At 32.2% G+C, this 19,574-nt stretch overlaps 1 protein-coding gene across 1 annotated transcript; it reads right to left on the reverse strand.

Annotated features, from left to right (window-relative positions):
• Window positions 1-629: 629 nt before the first annotated feature.
• Window positions 630-18,531, reverse strand: LOC144849657 (BOS complex subunit NOMO1-like). The gene is made up of 25 exons (XM_078706644.1): window positions 18,366-18,531; window positions 17,621-17,756; window positions 17,141-17,241; window positions 15,829-15,935; window positions 15,253-15,478; window positions 14,801-14,935; window positions 14,543-14,632; window positions 14,174-14,230; window positions 13,490-13,689; window positions 13,014-13,179; window positions 12,503-12,644; window positions 12,086-12,220; window positions 11,637-11,770; window positions 11,120-11,268; window positions 10,225-10,479; window positions 10,030-10,112; window positions 9,681-9,846; window positions 9,300-9,426; window positions 8,600-8,776; window positions 7,355-7,561; window positions 6,826-7,032; window positions 4,580-4,681; window positions 4,145-4,264; window positions 3,682-3,774; window positions 630-2,941 (listed from the first exon to the last, which is right to left on the reverse strand). The coding sequence occupies exons 1-25, from the start codon at window positions 18,501-18,503 to the stop codon at window positions 2,813-2,815; spliced, it is 3,582 nt and encodes a 1,193-aa protein (XP_078562770.1). The 5' UTR covers window positions 18,504-18,531; the 3' UTR covers window positions 630-2,812.
• Window positions 18,532-19,574: the final 1,043 nt, after the last annotated feature.

Below are 19,574 nucleotides of genomic sequence, written 5' to 3' on the forward strand. Positions count from 1 at the left end.
TACACATATAATTATATTATTATGAAAATGCATATAAAATGAAGATGCATAATTAGTTTGTAAGTTTTACCATTTTATTTCATTCTTATTTTATTTAACTTGTTTTGGACATTTCTTTTCATGATTAATTTAGACACCGATCAGCAAGATTAAGTTTACATAGATTAAGTTACAAGCAATCTGTACAATACCTTTAATAGGCCTTTAACATGTATAACAATGACGATAGTTGTTATTACATTGACATTCATCTTAATATATATTTTGCGCCAGGAAATCATGTGGGAAAATGTTTACGAGACTATGACGTCATTTTACCGAATACTCGTTACATTTGAGAATACGTGTGAGAAAAATCGCAACTTGTTACCGAGAAGTAAGTACAGTAACGCAGTTGAGCCACGTGCTCTTTCGAAGTATTTTGAAATGTACAGACTATTCGATACAATTACACATCATGGCTTGGCAAAATATATTCCTGTCGATGTTGTTTTCAATATTGCCAACAGCCGTGAAAATATTTCTGTCACGAGTACTACTACTACAGCCAAAAACTAGAAACTAGTTTTTTAAACTGGGTTACTGTTTGAAAATGCAAATTATGTACTTTTGAGTTCATAAAAAAATGATTGTTCATATTAAATTTAATCGTACAGTGTTCACATACACGTTATCTTTAAATCAAACGCTTTTAAATTCAATTAAACGTGATCACATACATGTTATGTTAAAATTATTCTCTACCCAAAAGAGTTTTAACTCATCTGTGAACAAAACATAATAGTCGTTACCTATAAGAAATTCACAAAAATAATAAAACAAAGCTGTGTAATGATCAAAGACATGCTGCCCTAAAAGATTAAAAAAAAAGTTAAAAAAAGTTTATGCTGATTTTGAATGGTATACCTTAATACTGTGGCAACTACTTTTGCTCTATTCTGTTGCTCGGTGTCTGGTCATAGAGAAGCATAATCACACGCTACTACTTGCACATATCTTGGAAAACACAGCGCTTTGAAACCTTAGTCTCTTGCGCTTTATAAATGTTATTTATTATTATTATTATTATTAGATTGGTCAGTTATGGCTGTTCCAAGTTACCCCCTAGGATTGCCACCGTAGTGAATATTAAAGACATCTAAATCTCAATTCCCACCTTAATTAATTGAAAGTTTTTCTTCGATTATTAACAATGATCGAAGAGTAAACTCTATCATGTCAACATTAGTTTATACGTAGCAAAACTACGAACACGCCATAGTCACTATTTCACTCAAGCCAGTGGAATAATGCTACCCAACCAACGCCGTTACACGAACTTCCAACCATTGATGATAGTTCCATGTTCTAGCCAGAGAATTACGTGCGGTTTCGCAACGTGCGGGCAACACATCGGATTTACTTAGCTCCCTGATGCAAAGCTATTTGTAGTTGTTGAATTATCATCAATTACGTTAATTTCATACTTGTTATTGACGTTGTATTCAGAAAGATTAAAACATTACATTTACACCCAATAATTTCCAAATAAACATACAATATTACATACATTACTACAATAGCCTACCAAATACTACCCATATATATTAAACCGTACAGTTAAAAAACCCTTAACAAATATCTTACACAATTTTCTAGATATGATTGCATATTAAACTATGAAGATATAAATCTCCACAGAAACACTGTACTCTATTACTTTGTTTTGTTTTTTAAAACAAAATACAAATGCAGCACAATGAGTTTAACATATATGGAACCGATGAAAACTATTTTACTCTCCCCCACCCCCGTCGAAAATGATTGCAATTTCTGAGGGTTAATTTAACACAATAATTAATATTTTATCGCTGTATCCGATGCAGAGACAAAAATATTGTTCTCCTTTACATCATTACTTTACTAGTTTAAATTGGGTTATTCGAAAAAAAAAAGGTCTTTTTAAAATCCACTCAAAGTTTCATTTCACATTCGTAAGTTTTGGAATCTTAGAGAGGAATGTAATTCTCTTTTTAAAACTCACTAGATTAAATAGTTTAAAGAGCGCTTTTTAACACGCCTTGTCATTTGATTGGACCATTGTGGGCCACATGATATAAAAATAAAATGTAGTGCAGTACATTCGTGACATGATAATATCATTCGGTGAAAGATGAAATTAGTTATATTTTCGCCTCATGAATAGAAATTATTTGTACCATTTCACTCAAAGTAGAGCTATTCTAAAAAATGTTAACCATGCCTTGTTCAGTGATTTCGAGCTCATGCCTCATGGGCGTCGCTTTCGATGCCCGCCATGTAGAACAAACCGGAAAAGAAATTCATTTTTGCCAGTGGCCATCCGACTCTTAAATTCTTGAACTGTGACTCTTGTTATATTGTACTGTGTATTGTGATATTTTGTATATTTTGTAAGATCATTTTAATCCAGACCTTTGAATTGCCCTGTGTGGATGAATTGAATTGAATAAACATTTATTATTTGTATAATAAATGTTCAGTATTATCATTAATATTTCAACATAAATACTGAAATGAAAGGAGAAAGGTGTGAATATCGAATTGAACCTAACGGGATATGGACCTACAGTAATGAATCCAATCACATGTCTTCTGCTTTAAGACATGTTCGAATCCCAGGTGGGGGCGACTCAAGCGGATTGCTTCGTAGTTGTAAAAGAAAGATCAGATTCCTAGCGAACAGTATCATTCTAGCATTAACTATTTTTTCTTGTTTTAATTTATATCCCTTTTCCAATTTCTACATTCTTATTTCTCATTTTTATTTCTCATTTTTATTTTCCATCCTAATTCATGTCTTTCTTGGTTTACTTTTCTTCTTTTGTCTTGCATCATCTATTATTTCACGCGAATCTGCTCTGACTGGAGATGGTTTACGTTTTTGAATCGATTCTTGTAATTGCTTTAGAAATGGTAATACCTAAAACACAATAAAAAATAATAGTAAAGTAGGTCATATAAAAGAAAAGATACTAACATTCACAATGAGAAAGTACACATTGAAATAGTAGACACAATAAATATTTGTTTCAAATTTGAAAAGTAGTGACTAAAACCCATTTCACAAAGGAAAAAAGTTGTAAAAAGTAATAACATTTCTAATCTAAAGTTATATTAACATGAATATCAAACTTTTGTAATAACTTGATAAACAGCTGAAATAACAACAGTTTACGACATAGTATATAACGTATCTATTAAATAAGTTTGAGTTTATTATATTCAATCAGGTCCAATAGGTTTTCAGGTTTTCTATTCTTCTAGGGGACCGAATCAAGTGTCTAGGCCTACTACAATGCATAGAATAAGTACAGGACAGGTTGGGGCACCCAGAGTTTGGGCTCTTTCTTCCCTATCCCTGCTGATTGCAAGAATACTAAGTGTAGATATTATTCAATTGGTCTTGCCCAGTGTTTTTTTTTTTCGTTATACAGCTCTGTCACACTATCAAACTTTATGTGAAAAATGTGATGTGCCTATATGGATGGACATGATACCATAATATTTGGGCATATCACACCTTTTTTTGTCAAATTAGTTTTATAGAGACACCAAAATTGCTGTGTGAAAACATGGTAAACATGAAACACCAACCGAAATGTAATCATTAACATTCTGTACTTGTACTTTTTAAGATGTTGAATAAGTAACATCAATTACCTTAGAATGGTTCACACCAATAACAATTAATGCTATAATAAAAGGCAATGCAAAATAAGACCCTTGACTAAAATCTTGGTCCAAATTTCTTTTCTGAAAAAAAAGAACAGAACAATGATTTAAAATATATCTTGAAAAACTCTATTTATCGAAAGACATTTTTTACGATTGTACTATTCCTTTCTAAAGTAATACCAATTTGATGTATATCATTCACCAATGTTGACACTTTAACATTCCTGTTTTATTCTTTTCTAAAACCATTGTGAGATCAGCTTGGTAAAAAGCAACTCATAAATATTCAGATTATTATTACTACAATGGGATAATATATTCATCTATTCTTACAAAATTAGTAAACTCAATTAAATATTGTATGACTTATGGAAAACTGTTTAGTTACAAACAAAAAATAAATATAAATTTCATAATTTATGTTCATAAAACGGCAAAGCACACTTACCTCAGGATTAAATTCAAATGTGATATGCTGGTAGACACCTTCAGCAATGAAAGAGGCTTCCTGAGTCTTGTATTTGTAATTTGATTTTGATAATGACGACTCAAGTCTTAGTACATATTTCTGAAAATAAGATTAACAAAGAGATTAGTCCAATTCATCACTGAACATATTACAATAGAAATAAAATCTAGGTACCAGTTGAGACAAAATATGAAGATACCTTTTTATCACTGACCAATCAAAATAAACTCTAGTAGGTACAAGTTTATGCCCATACTGGCTGTGTGCCCATTAAAGGAGTTAGGGGGGTTACCCTGTGAATATTACTGCAGTTTGCTGTTCTATTAGGATTCACCTGCACCCAATCACAATATACAGTAGCTTCGATTGAGCTGTAAAAGGATTATCACATAAAAGAACACCACCAGTACATACCTGTCCATTCATTGGTAAAGGCGGAAGGTGGAAGAAGCTGCTAGCTCCAAGAGCTACAGTATGGATGGCAGAGCCTAGATCATTTTCGTTAAATACAGTCACCTGTAAATAAATATACTTTATATTATAATTTGTGTGTTTAACTTGATGCAAAAAAAAGCAGGGCAAAATAGATTTCAACATGTGCAAATAAAATGTTGAAATTTGAACTCACATCAACCATTTTTTAATTATTATACTATATAAAATATTTTTGTACCTTTACATATTGATATTGTTAAATCTAATTAAAATTTGTTTTGCTTTATATGACTTAGATACGAAGTTAGAAACTTCTAAGACAAATTTATAACACATTAATGATTGCGTTTGACTCTGATACATGTCACAAAACTGTATTCAATTATCAGTTTAAGAATACATTTGCATATGTAATTTTGCTTTCAATATTTCAAGTATAATCCATGTATTTTGAGAAAGTATGTGCCCTAAAGGCTTTCAAACTGTGTGATTGATTGGCATAACAGTTTATAAATGTGATGATGCATATTCTACTTTAGTTATGTGTACTATCATCGTAAAAGAAACCCTCGAAAAGATGAAAATCAAAATCTCTCCAATAATGTAACTATAAATAGTATGTGGCACAGCATCAGAATGACCTTATATTTATCCAGGACAAATAAAATAAGTTGAACTTGAACTTGTAATCAAATACTTACTGTAAACCTAATATGCAAGTCATGTTTCTTATATTTGTCACGTTAAATAATTAAAATTTACAATGCCTGAAATTGAGTACACCATTTTACATTAAATATTTCAAATTATAAAAATTGTTTGTCTTTTGTTTTATTAGATCAGTTAAATTTATTATTTTTCCAATTTTCATGCATTTTTTATGACAGACACGACTCTGATAAAATTTGCGAAAAATAGTTACAATGCGTGAGTGACTTTGAATCATAAGGGACCAATTGTATATTTAATTCAATTTTATCTTACAATATGTATTTTTACAACAAAATATTGATCTTTAAACATAATAATATAATTTTTTAATATAAACATGTGATTTGAAGCGGTCATACTGCTGGTTCCCTTTCAGAGATTTTTGAATAAATTACAGTATTCATGATTGATGGTTTTTACAATTTAAAGATGTATTGTTCCCCTAAAAAAATAATTATTAAACATTTTTCTGTTGAATATGCCATTTTAATGCCACATAATAGTTATCCACTTTGACCAAAAATTAGATCCTAAAAAAATTATTTACCTGAAAAAACTGTAATTTAAAGCAAAAAATAGTCAAATTGGCTGCCAGCCAATGGATTTTTTGTTAAATTTAACCATTTATTTTGTAATTTTATAAGTGAAAACATTATTTTTTAGGGGTTTTTTTTTTACGAAAGTGATTAACTTTATTAAAACTGCAAAATACTCTATTCAAAGTCTGATTTAATTATTCTTCATTTTTCATGTTTTTGGGGGATAATACATCTTTACATAATTATATGATTTTTTAATATAAACATGTGATTTGAAGCTGGTTTCCTTTCAGAGATTTTAAATAAATTAATGTATTCAAGATTGATGGTTTTTACAATTTTACAAACATTATTCTGTGTAAAATTAATTCTCTTTCCACCTACTTCAAAACAAATTTTGGATTTCAAACAATCTAGTTTAATTATATATAATCACTGTATATCTTTGATTAGGCCGCTGGTGAAATTTTAATGAACGATGTGATTTTCCTAAGTAACGGTAATTTAAATTATTATTGAAATTATCATTATGATTAAAAATTGTCAAACAATGCCTGTAGATATGTATTAATTCTAAGATAATTTCTTTGTTCTATTTATACAAGAAAATAACATGTATAACTTGCACTTAATAGAGCAGAACATGCCTAAAGCCTTTACATTAGAAAGTTAATGTTGGATCATTTCCATCAAATAATAATTGGGGGTTTTTTTTTGCAGCTTATTCTCTATTCATCCAAGCTCCAAAATCAGATCTTTATAGAAGCTTTTAGTTTGTGAAGACGTATGACCTAGTTACATCCTGTTTATTGCGAAAATAGGGCAATTGGCACATTCTTACGTCACTTCATTCCTTGACTTTTTTGGCAAAGTTTAGGCCCAGACCATGCCTAGGGCATACAGCAGGTCATAGGTCATCAAAAATTGAAGGCTTTCTAATAAGAGAATATAGGGCTAACCCATACAGTACTGTACCTTCAATGTATTTACAAACTGGTGATCAGTCACCACGTTTCCGCCAATGTCAAAGTTTGATTGCTTTCTGAAGACAATGATGTGTACATCTTGTATATCTTTTCCATTAGGTTTGAGTAAGGTCACTGGAGGAACAGCTCTTTCAATCTGGTCATCGCCTTCAATGCCTGTTTTTGTTTCTAATCTCAATTCATACTCGCACGAAGGCTGATGACAACAAAAACAAAATTAATAATATTAATATCCTGGATTTATTTTTAGTGTTGTGAAACCTCTAAAGCACTGTACATTATTATTACCCCGATTTGGATCAAATGCGTATGGAAACATACTCCCATAATGCAGCTAGTAATCAGCGAAAAAATGTTCTTGACATTACCAGGTAGCCATTTGTTTTTGGTAATCTTTTATGCTTAATATTTGGCACATTTGCCTTCCAACTCCTTTCCAACGAATTGGAATATCATTTTTGACTGTGAGAGCATACTCAAAGACTGTAATCTGCCTTATATTTGAGTAAACAACCTACCTCTAAGCCACGCATACGGAATTTGCCCTCATCATCTGAAGTGGCTGACTCAATTAACTGTTGACAATCACCAAGACCTTTTGCCTCCAAGGCAATGTTAGATTCAGGTTCACCATTCAGAGAGGTCACACTACCATAGCAACTGAATGCTACTCTATGACCTATGACCTTAAGGTTTACAGATGAAGCTTCTTTAACTTCAATCATCTAGAAAATTGAATAGGAAAAAATACACGCTATAATGTGAATATTTGGATGTCACCAAACTTGAACATTCATTCCAGCACCATTTCCAACCACCACTATAGGGAATCATTATTCGGTTGGACAAATTTGGACAACCCTATTTTATTTTATTAGCCATAAAAAAAAAATGATTAAGGGGTCCTCTGTCAATTGAAATAAAATACATATGAAAACATTTAAAAACTGGACAAAACAAAATATAAAGTGTGCCAAAACGTATATTATAAAATAATATGCTTTGTTGGCTAAACATATTCCAAAAATAGACACCCATAAGCTGTATAAAGTTTTCCAAAACAAGACACTCCTAGATTAGCCAAACAAATTGCCAATATTCTTATACATTATTAAATACAAATACAAAAAATAAACAATTTATTCATAAATACGTATGAAAAATTGATGTGATTAGTTGTGAACGAATTAGGTCGCTACATTAAATACTAATTTGTATGCAGGCTTTTAATAGTTAGCTGTATAAGGCAAGGTAATGTAAAAGGCCTAGAACTTCTTTTTTTCACTTTTATGTTTTAATGTATGAATCAACTTTTGTAGTAATATATAAAAAGTACTATTCCTAGTGGCGACAATTGCATCAAATATCGCCATGAGCTGAAATTAAATCATATTTTTCCTTTTTATTATGTATAATTGCCAAGAACTGACAATATTAATTGTTTTCACTGTTCCAAGGATCTATAGTAAACAATGGATGTACAATGTACTTTCTAAGTGTGGCATATGACAATGTGCATTAACTATAACCCAAAGTTTCATTCACCTTTAGTAAATTTATGTAATATCTTTTTGTATTCAAAACAATTGAGAGAAACATAACCTTCAGTAGGACATGGACATCATTCAAAATATTAGGAAACTCATACATGCATTGGGATGTGGATACACATGATGTATATCATAGAAAGCAAGAAACAGTTTTCCTTTCCTTTTCATCAAATGGATAAGTAATGAAAACTGAAATGAAAATGGCAGATTTACCTTAGAATTGGGTTCAAACTCATATTCCTTGAGGAAAGCTCTTAGGAAGTACTGTCCAGATCCTAGAAATTCAATGGTGATTCGTCCGGATTGAGGAGTCATCTGATTGCTACGGAAACTGCCACCGCTCAATGATAGTACAACACCAACTAGTGGTTGATCATTTTCATCTACAACCTTATAATAAATAAATTTTGTTGTAGTAAACAAGAATCACAAGTGTTGTAATACTAACTGGATTAAAATTCAAATCCACCTCAAATACAGTAAACAATCACTATTAAGGGGACAACAAAGTGTACCCTTAATAGGGGGCAGGGGCGGACGCAGGGGTGTTGCCCTAGTGGCCCTGGCAACACCCTTAATTTTGTTAAGTGTTTTTCTGCCACTAAATTGAAATTTAGATCCCATTTCATCGTATACAGTATCCATATAAGGTTATAATAGTCCAGGGCTGGAAAAGAATATTTGTAAATTCACAAACTGCATCGTAAAATAAAAAAAAAACCAACAGAGTCACCAATACAGTGCACAATGTATCTGGACTCTTTGGTCAACCCTTTCAAATAATCATGCGACCGCCCCTGGGGGTGTCTGTTGAATAGGGATTGGCCAGAGTATTAAAACATATATTAACCAAAATTCTTTCACAGATAAGTGTCCGCTTTAATAGCGACTTGAGTAACATTAATTTACATACCTGAATAGTAATTTCACCAAGTTTAAATGCGATAAAGTTACTAGGATTGTCTTTTTCTGCTGTCAATGTGTAACCCTGCTTCTCCGCAAAAACTGTGTACTTATTTGTGTCAACAAATGGGCCAACTCTAAAGAAAACATATATAACAAAAATCAATAGGAACAAATGGGTCTTGAAAGCATGGCTGAACAAAACTGTAACAATATAGAAGAATACAGCGGGCATAAAAAGGGCGTTTTCCACTTTAGTTTATCCGGAATGTTTTCATCTTCCAAATTCCTTTCTGAGACTTATTCTAGTTCCTTTTTTCACTTCAGCGAATTCAGTAGTTAAAATATTTTTATTTTTTAATGGAAGAACACTGCATTCATATATACCTACCTATAAACCCCTTTATTATCTGTCTGTGTTTTTATTACATCAACCGCCTTATCTGGTGCCTCAGTATGAATGTCAATCTTTACCCCTTCAAGTGGTGGCACTATTTTGCCAGATATAAAGATGCCAGTCCTAGCTTCAATTACTACCTCTTCTCCAGGACAGGAGTCTAATGCAATTGAAAATAGATTTGTGAGAGCACCTTGAGAATATGTTTATACTGGTAACATTTTGACATTACATGACAAGAGAAACTAAATAGGCTTTGAGAAACTTTAAGACCAGTTCCAGAGTAAAAAAAAAACCCATCAAAACATACTTCTAATGTACTATTACAAAGTATTGTACTTACCACCTTTTACTTTGACTTCTGACACTTTTGGATAGAAAAGCACTTCACCAGAAATTGGTTTAAATGTAAGTTTTTCTGAAGTCCTGAGAAATATGAAAACATTTACTTATGACGTCATTAAAATGTATAATAAAACTGTTTGATGTCCACATTGACAGAGAAGACATGGAACTGGAAGGTAGTCAAATTCATTACCTTGCCCAATGGGAAAACTCATATTCGTATGACTCCTTCTTGCCCTTGTCAGTTGTTTTTGCATCTTTAGCCGATAATTTGTCTTGTTTCTCAGTTGGACTTGCCTTAGCCTTCAGGGGTCCAAGAGTCACAGGCTGTTCAGATGGAATTGATGATGTAATTTTGACCTCAATGTCAGAGGCCATCTCCTTAGAAATAATCTTTCCTTGTACAAGATGTTTCAAAGCTGTCATGGACACCATCGCCTGATTTGATCTGTAATGGTTACACAATTATTGCTGAACATTTTGGATATACAGGTCACATTCTTCATTAAATTTAACAAGTTTTAGCTATATTCATCAATCACACTTAAGTGATTATTTCAGTTAAGTCAATAAATATTTTTAAAGGATTTCACTTAAGTAGTTTTTACTTAAGATATGAGAATTTTCAATTGTAAGGGTTTTCTCTCTTCACTGGTAAACATTCTAGCATTCAAAATATTCTAGCCAGTAGTAACTATATACTTAAAAAGTGATCCAAAAAGTCTTGCTGCGTGAGTGGATGAGAAAGTGAGTGGCTGAGTGATAATGGAACTGTAATACGTAGTAAGGGTTCAAGGCTCATTCGCTCGATGGTTCTGGTGGTAGAACGAGTTTTCTCGAATAAAGAATACAGACCATAGGTCCAGTGTACAAATTTGGCTCACATGCACTTCAAAGAACCTAGTACATCTTTTAAGAGACACACAGCCACTCATCATAACGTTGGGACAAGGGTTCACCCAGTATTAAATAAATAAATGTTTGTTTCACTAAAGTGATAAATACAGTGGCACATAAAGTACACTACACCCACATGGTGAATGGATTAAAAATAGGTGAAATGTCACAATAATATGTTAGTATCTTACGTATCAAATTGATATTCTTTCTTGTCAAACTGATGACATGAGGTAGTGGTGAGTTTGTAAGCACCTGGTTTATCCACACAGAATGTATTTCTTCCCTTGACAACATCAAACTTACCACTGTTTTTACCATTCTGTACATGTTGGTAATGCTAATAATAGTTGGGAAAAAGATATCGCAGAGTTTATATATAGATTGGCTAGAGGGTTGACTCCAATGTTATCGCAGTTCAAAAAGTGATTCTTCATAAGAGGGACCAACACTACGACCATTTTATACAGTAGTCATACACTATGCATCCGTTACAAGCATGTAAAGCGAATCAATGGGAGAACATATTCTACATCATCCTTGTATGGAAAAATGATAATTTACCAAGAAATTATTCATTTCATTATGATTAACAGTTCTGTGTTCTGATTTGTGTGTTCTTATTATATAATTTTAGATTATTTTTATTTCTATATACATACAATATTTGTGGCTAATTGTCCACACTCTCCACAAGGAGAGACTTACCAATGAACAAGCATGAGAACTCTGGCATTGAAGTTTATAGCCACTCTGATATATTTTAATGTCATTGATATCAGAATTGCTGACTTTAATGGTTACAGCTTCCTTCCAACACCAGTTGGCATGATTGCCATTCACTAGACAAAAATAACAAAACATAGTTACCAGAGGAAGCTGAATTGAAATTGATATTACTACAACGCAAACTTAGTATTAGTAATTTTCTCTTTTTGAGAATGGAAATAAGGACTTATAGTACTGTAACTTTCCATTGTACAAGGTACCACCCAGGACAATAACAAAACAATTAACGCATAGATGGACCGAGAAATCCTTTTCTGATAAACATAATGTTATGTAAGGAAAAACACACTATATGTGCTAGTTGGGCAGATCATATGATTGTGTGTTTATGCAAATTAACTGAGCATAATTAGAATAACATTACTTACGTGTGTAAGTGCCAGGCAGGACATCTCGGATTATAAAGCTGGCCCGATTAGTACCTTGTGCGAGTTTGATTATTCGGACTGGGAGTTTAGGATGGTCTACAGACTTTAGAGCTAAATCAACTTCACCACATATGTCTACAAAAAAAAAAGAAAAAAAAAAGTTTGTTACATTATAAATCCAAACACAAATTACTGAAAAGATGACAATGCTGTGGTATCAGTAGCTGGATCTCAAAAAGCTAAATCAAAACGATAATGTAAAACAGCCAGAAAAATTAGGAGAGCTTTCGGGCAGCAGTAGCCTTTTATTATATTATATTTATTGATTATGAATCAACTTTCTACTGCAGTTACTGCAGTAAATGCAGTAAAATAATGTGACATGGTCCTTAAAGAATGCCTAGACAAAAGTCTCACCAAGACAATAAACAAAGCCTTGTATCACTGCCTTAAATTGTTGGAAATTAACATCCAACACAGGACTGTTCGATATGATAACTTCACGAGTCGCTTCAACTAGTTGAAGGCCTGCTGCATGTTCTGCATCACTGATTTCAACCTTCAAAAAAAAGAGTTTTTAATATGATATTTTGTTGATTGTTGTCATCAAAATACTGGTTATTTTTGCTTATTAGCAGAAATTAGAGATACAAAATAAGGATCATCAAACAGTAACAAGAACAATTACTATATGTTGAAATGGAAAAAGTCTTGTATGGGTGACATCCCAAAACAATTCAATGAAACTATATTGCTTGTATGTAATTGGCCAGATTTACAAAACACAATTTTTCGGTAGCGTATACAGGACGAGAGAAAATGTTTCCTGTCCTAAAACAACTCTAATTTTTCAATCATAAATTGTATGAATTGAGTTATATGAGCAAATGTACATTAAATTAACATTTTAGTTATCTAATTTATTTACCTTGACAGTGTATGTTCCTGGTGCAACATCAAGACAAAACTTCCCTTCCTTATCAATTGTCTTTGACATCGGTTTAATTTCTTTTCCTGCCACAACAACTTTGTGAGATCGCTTTGCCAGACCAGATGGCCATTGATCAATTTGAAGATGGCCACACAAATCAAATCTTGAAATAGAAAATAAAGGTTATATTAAAAATCAATATGTTTAATATGAGAGCTTAGTGATTGTTCTGAGATGATTATGTTTACATTCCTATACATTAGTCTGTACAGCCTGCCATCTGAGATGCTAAAGCTCTGTCTACACTATAAAACTTGATGTGACAAAAAAATTTGATGTGCCCATACATGGATACGATGACATCATATCACTATCATATTTGGGCACATCACACTTTTGTCAAACAAGTTTGATAGTGTGGACAAAGCTTTAGATCATCAGACAAAATCCTGTTGTTAGCATATTACACATACCTGGCTGCGACAATGTCTGCAAGCTCTGGTGTATTGGCAGTAATCTTGGTGGTTAGTTCATTGAAGTGGTAGTGCTCTTTGACGGCACTGATCATATAGTGACCTGATTTCATCTTTTCAAGACGGAAGGATCCATCTGCTTTTGTGGTGGTTGGTGTCTGTTTGTTGACGGTCACTGTCACGCCCGCTATACCTTTGCCCTAATTCGAAAAAATGATGGTATGACTATAGGTAAACTCTTCCATAGAGGATATTTTGGGACATTTACGTTTGTTCTCTACATAGAAGCTTTCAACAGCAATATTGGTTGTTTATTTGAGCCACTGAAAAAGTTGTCCAACTGGATGATCATTATAGTTCAATTTAAACTTATGCCACTACTAATTATATATAACAATAATATAAATCGTGGTAAATTTAACGCAGATCATGAAAGCGAAAGTGCTCGATACAAAATGTAGAGCCAAATATAAATAAATGATAAAGACGCTAGTAAATTACCAACTGAACATTTTATTGCACTACAGGCTGTTTCATGAGTATGAACTCAATCTTCAGGTGTTTGGCTCTGAATGATAGTCACAAGTGAATACAAAAAGCTATAATGAAGTTGTAACAACAATATATATAAATAGGTAACATATAATAGGTAATATCATACATGTGTTGAGTACTTTTCCTTACCTTCACAGAGTTAACCACTCTGCCAATCACAGAAAATCCTTCAATTTTGAATGGAGTCTGTAAAGCAATACACAATGTACTGGTAAATAGTCTGTTTAAAAGAAGCCTTGTGATAATCTTCAGAAACATCATTCCCATCTTTTTGGAAATAAGTAATTTTGATATATATACCATTGACACTTATATCAAGTAATTTACAATTGGTAATATACTATGCCTTCAGAAGCCATATTATATGCAGCTCTGTCTACACTATCAAACTTTATGTGACAAAAGGGAGTATATTTGGAAACTACAATCATGAGTTTGAAAAGAAGCCCATCCAATAGCTTTTAAACAATAATAATTATCTGCGATTAGATTACTTACACTAAGCTTTAAACTAGAATGGCCAACAGTGATGTCTAAATTAGCTGGAGTCAGGTCAAAGGTTGTAAGGTCACTTCGATGGAATGGAACCTGCAATGGAAATTAATGAACAATAAAATAGAAAAAAAAATAACTTATTCAGTACAAAAATAATACCAATATTCTGCAGTACAGTATAAGGTCTTTCACTGGTAATCTCTCGGACTTGGGCAATGTGAAAGAGATTTATAAACTAGTATACTATACAGTGAACCTCACCACTGAGTATTTTCCAATTGGTAGACTTGGGAATACGAACAGACCAGATGCATCAGATTGAACATAACACAGGAATGTCTTGCCGCCAGAATTCTGGAAACCAGCAGGAGCTTTTTTCTGACAATCAGACACATCCTGCAAAAGCAAATTTGTTATAAAAATAGGTAATTTCATAAGCAAAAAACAATACTGTTTACCTTGCCATGCTATCAATACCATTACCCAATAGATGAAAAACTGTAGTTTGATGAGGTTTGTGAACTCAACATATCAGATAAGAGTTTTGTCATGTGACCTTGCTTGCAGATGGACAAAATAACTAGTGTGGACACCAAATATAGTGGCAAACTCAGAATTTAAAAACAGACTTTTGATAAAGTTTCCTGTAGATTAGGATTTACCTTCTACCGATTAAAATTATATTTATTTCAGACAATTACAAAATCTCTTACTTGTGGCTTCATTGTGTCAGACAGCAACACAAACTTAACATTTGGGACCATTTCTCCCTCACTCGACACCTGACCTCTGACATCATATCCTGCAATGATGAGTGCATCACTAAGGACAACAGTATCTTTGTCAACTGTGATAGTTGTTGAATGCTTTTCAAATTTCCAAACTGGATGTGTAGCAGTTACAATGTATTCACCAGGTAAAATCATTGGAAACTTAAACCTATGATGAACAGAAATTTGTAAAAACATTTACTGTATATTACACAAAATTTAGCTTTTATTTTTCAAACAAAAATAAAGTCATTTTTTTTTTTTGCAAAAATAAAAAAAATCTGTATAGGCCTTATCATGACTCTTATATTATCTATACAGTACTTTTATTCTTTTACACATTTTATTACAGTTCTTTTATGCATAATTAAGTCTCTAAATATATTATTTATTACTTTTGTTTCACAATATTTCATTTATGCATAATTAATTAGTTTATTTTCAACAGCTATTTTTTTTAACAATTTTAAATGATGAGTTCCACTAAATATTTTTTTTTATTTCATTCAGTGGCCATACTTTCCAGTATTGTCAGTGGCTGTTGTCAATGGTTTCACCTGACCTCCCTTCAATGCCATGGAAACAACAAGATCCTTTGGTCCTACACTTTGACCTTTGCTGATGACCTGAGTGTAAGATTAAAAAACATTGTTAAAAAATGGGTACAGAACTGTTATTTTGAAATTAAATTATCCTTTTAAAGTTCCCTGACTATATCCTTACATTGTATTAATGTAATGAAGCGTAATAATAAATCATGTATCCTGTAAACATGGTAATCAGAGCGAGATGTATTTCCCTCACCTACAGTGTCAGTTGATGAGTTCCAAGACATTTTTCAGTGGTGGGACTTGGAACATACCTGCATAACTATTTTATTGATATTTTCCACACACAAAAGAATGATTAAACTAAGATAACAGTAAGGCATAATAGGCCTTATGCAAAATTAGCTTAAAGCTCAGGTACAGGCATGAATTTTAAATATAATATCTGGTTAATTGTATATAAATCAAATATTTGTAACAGAAATCAAGACGAAAAAACATGAATTTCCCTTAATATGGTCAAATACAAAATTTGGCAAAATTCTGCCATAAAAACCAGGAAGCCTTTTTTTCAGTAGTTAGGTAGTTTAACCTAATGTAATAACATATCTGGTGACTCCCTAGAAGGTGAAAAAAGATGATGGATATACGGTGGATAATTTTTGCTATAGCATGAAAATAAAAATCTGAAGTTGAATAAAAATATCAGAAATGTAAAATTCTAGTTATATTACATATATTTAGTCATCTGTTAACAATTTTTACCACACCGTTTATTTTTCATAGCTTTTTAAAATTCCTCTCTATTTACAAAATTTGTGTACAAAAGAATAGAGATTTTACTGTGTAATTTGAACTATCCCCCCACTGATAAGAAAGTGCTTATTGTCAACAAGCTTGTGTAACACAAATAAAAATCCTAATAATTATGAAACATAGGGGAAACTATAGATCGATAATTATTGGAATGTATGATCAATAGAAATTTTTTGCCCGCACCTGGCCTTTAATGGAAGTCTAAGAATAGAAGTCTTAAGCTCTACATTAAACTTTATGTGACAAAAAATTTGATGTGCCCATACATGGACACGATGACATCATATCATTACCATATTTTTTTTATGGTTTATTTATATTCTCTTTACTTATTTAGTGATATCATTATTTTTTTTGTTCATATTGTTTTTCGGCAAAAGTTAATAGATTTCTAAAACTCCTTTCCTAAAGTCCTACAAGTTTGTAATAATAATATTTTTTCATATTGTTATTATGGATAAAAGTACCTTTCCTTCAACAGCAAAACCCATAAATTTGAAATTAATATCTTCTCCGCGACTGCAGACATCAGTTTTACCATCAATGTTTAATTTAACATCTCTTGGTTCTGTGGAGATAAATTTATATTCAAATTTTATTTTTATTTTTTATTTCCAAACCCAACCAACAGCAAAAGAAATTCGCCAATTAACAGGAGGGTAAACACAAAACAGATACAAATACATGAACGATGCCAAAAAGATAAAAAGGTAGCATTTGAAAATTATAATAAACTTAACACTTTGTTCTTAAACTGATTCAATGAATCAGAAAAAATATCAAGGCCATCATCAATAACTAAAAGAGAATTATATAATTTACTTTAGTCTACAAAACAATCCATTTTGACAGACATTCAGCCTCCTAAAGGGAACATGCAATGTGAGTTTGTATCTTAATCTACAAGAAATGTGTTAAACTACACATAATTATACATCGCTCCTCACCAAAAGTCCAACCTTCCGGTGGTTCTATCTTCAATACAAACTCCCCCTTGTCATAAATAGGTATCATGAAGTACCCATTGTTGGGAGCACAGTCTGTATGGTATTTCAGAGCACCTTGTTTATTATAAACTTTAACCTGAAAATAAATAAAATAAATTTCATTCTGTACCCTACAGTTTATTATCATTGCATGATTTGAAAGATTTGCACCACTTGAAATTGTGAAATGATTTCTCCACCAAATGCTTTTAATTTAAACCAACAAGTTTGTTGAAAAAAATCAATTTATTATTCTATTCTATATACAGTACTTATATATCCTACATTTATATTATATAGGATGTGTGGTTTTATCAAACAATGCTGGAAAATGAATTGCTCTCTTACATATCGTGCTACGCAATTTTGAATCCAAATACTCAATCAATCCAAATTGCAAATCATGTAGGCCTAGCTAGGCGCGCCTACACTACATGTCATCGTCATACATAAAAATAAAATTAATTTTGGAAAATAAAATTTAAATATAATTCATCATATCTTCTTATCAACCAACGAAAACCTGCCATAAAGCTAGGTCTAGAGAGGCTATAGAGTTTATTTTCCTGGGCGCCTAAGTTATCTATCCTAGGCCTAAGTGTAACCGGATCGTGATGTAGGCCGGCTAACTAACTGGCTCCTGGCGGACTGCCTGGACCTCTCTAGCAAGGGCGCTAGGCTTTACTGGCCTGGCTAATTTACTTACCTGAATACGGGAGTAATTTATTTCTATGTCTGATTTAACAAACCCTCCACATCCTATAAACTCTTGACAAAATGCTGGGAATATAAGTTTTATTAAATATAAAGCCCAAAAGGCCAAAACATTGAATTTAAATTGCATTTTAAATGCCTTCGCTACTTTTTTAAAAGCCGGTTCTCACACTGTGAACCGAGGTATATATGGAGTACGTAATCGGTAGCAAAACCATGGCAGAGCTACATTACGTACTGTAAATATACCTCTCTAAACATACCCCATGGTGAGGTATATTCAGAGCGTCATTCTGGCGACTGGAGCATCCTCTACTTCTCTACGGAGCGCCATTTATGTCTTTATTAATATTCAATAATAGAAATTGTACTACGGTAACTGCTCAAGTGGACCCAATTTAACACCAGGGTAGCACAGTGATATAAAATAGAAATAAAGTCACTAAATTTTAATATCTTTTCGTATGTTAATACACTGTGCTCAAGTGGATCCAATTTGGCGCCAGTGGAGCACAGTGATATGAAATAGAAATAAAGTCATTTAAGTTTCAATATCTTTTCGTATGTTAATACACTGTGCTCAAGTGGACCCAATTTGGTACCAGTGGAGCACAGTGATGTAAACTAGAAATAAGTTACTGAATGTTAATATCTTTTAGTATGTCAATAAGTGGACCCAATTAAGTTTCAATATATTTTCGTATGTTAATACACTGTGCTCCAGTAGATCCAATTTGGCACCAGTGGTGGAGCACAGCGAAATAGTCACATACAAAAACATCGAGAACTAGAATTTAATTCGTCACTTTGACGAATTTTAGGTGATCATTTTTATAATTATACTGATATTTAATTTTTTAAAAACATGCATGTATGTTAAATATTACTGCAAAATATTGATTTATGCAATCCTGTGACCTGATATGATGCTTATGGTGCTGATTGGTGCCTATTATGTGTCATAGAATATATGCCCTATACTCTACAGTGTACTAGCTGTAGGCCTATATCTATATACAGTGTAACATAGGTGAAATTACGGGATCCACATCATGTTTGAATTTTGAAAAATACTTCTGAAAATATTTCAAACTTCCAGGTATATATGTTAAATATCGGTACTCTATAACAATTAGTTTCAAGCCATATCAGTTATTTTAATAACTTGAGTTTGTCTAAGATAAATACTTATTTAGTGTCC

Source organism: Antedon bifida, chromosome 8 (genome assembly GCF_963402885.1).
Source record: "Antedon bifida chromosome 8, ecAntBifi1.1, whole genome shotgun sequence".
In the NCBI taxonomy this organism is placed as follows: domain Eukaryota; kingdom Metazoa; phylum Echinodermata; class Crinoidea; order Comatulida; family Antedonidae; genus Antedon; species Antedon bifida.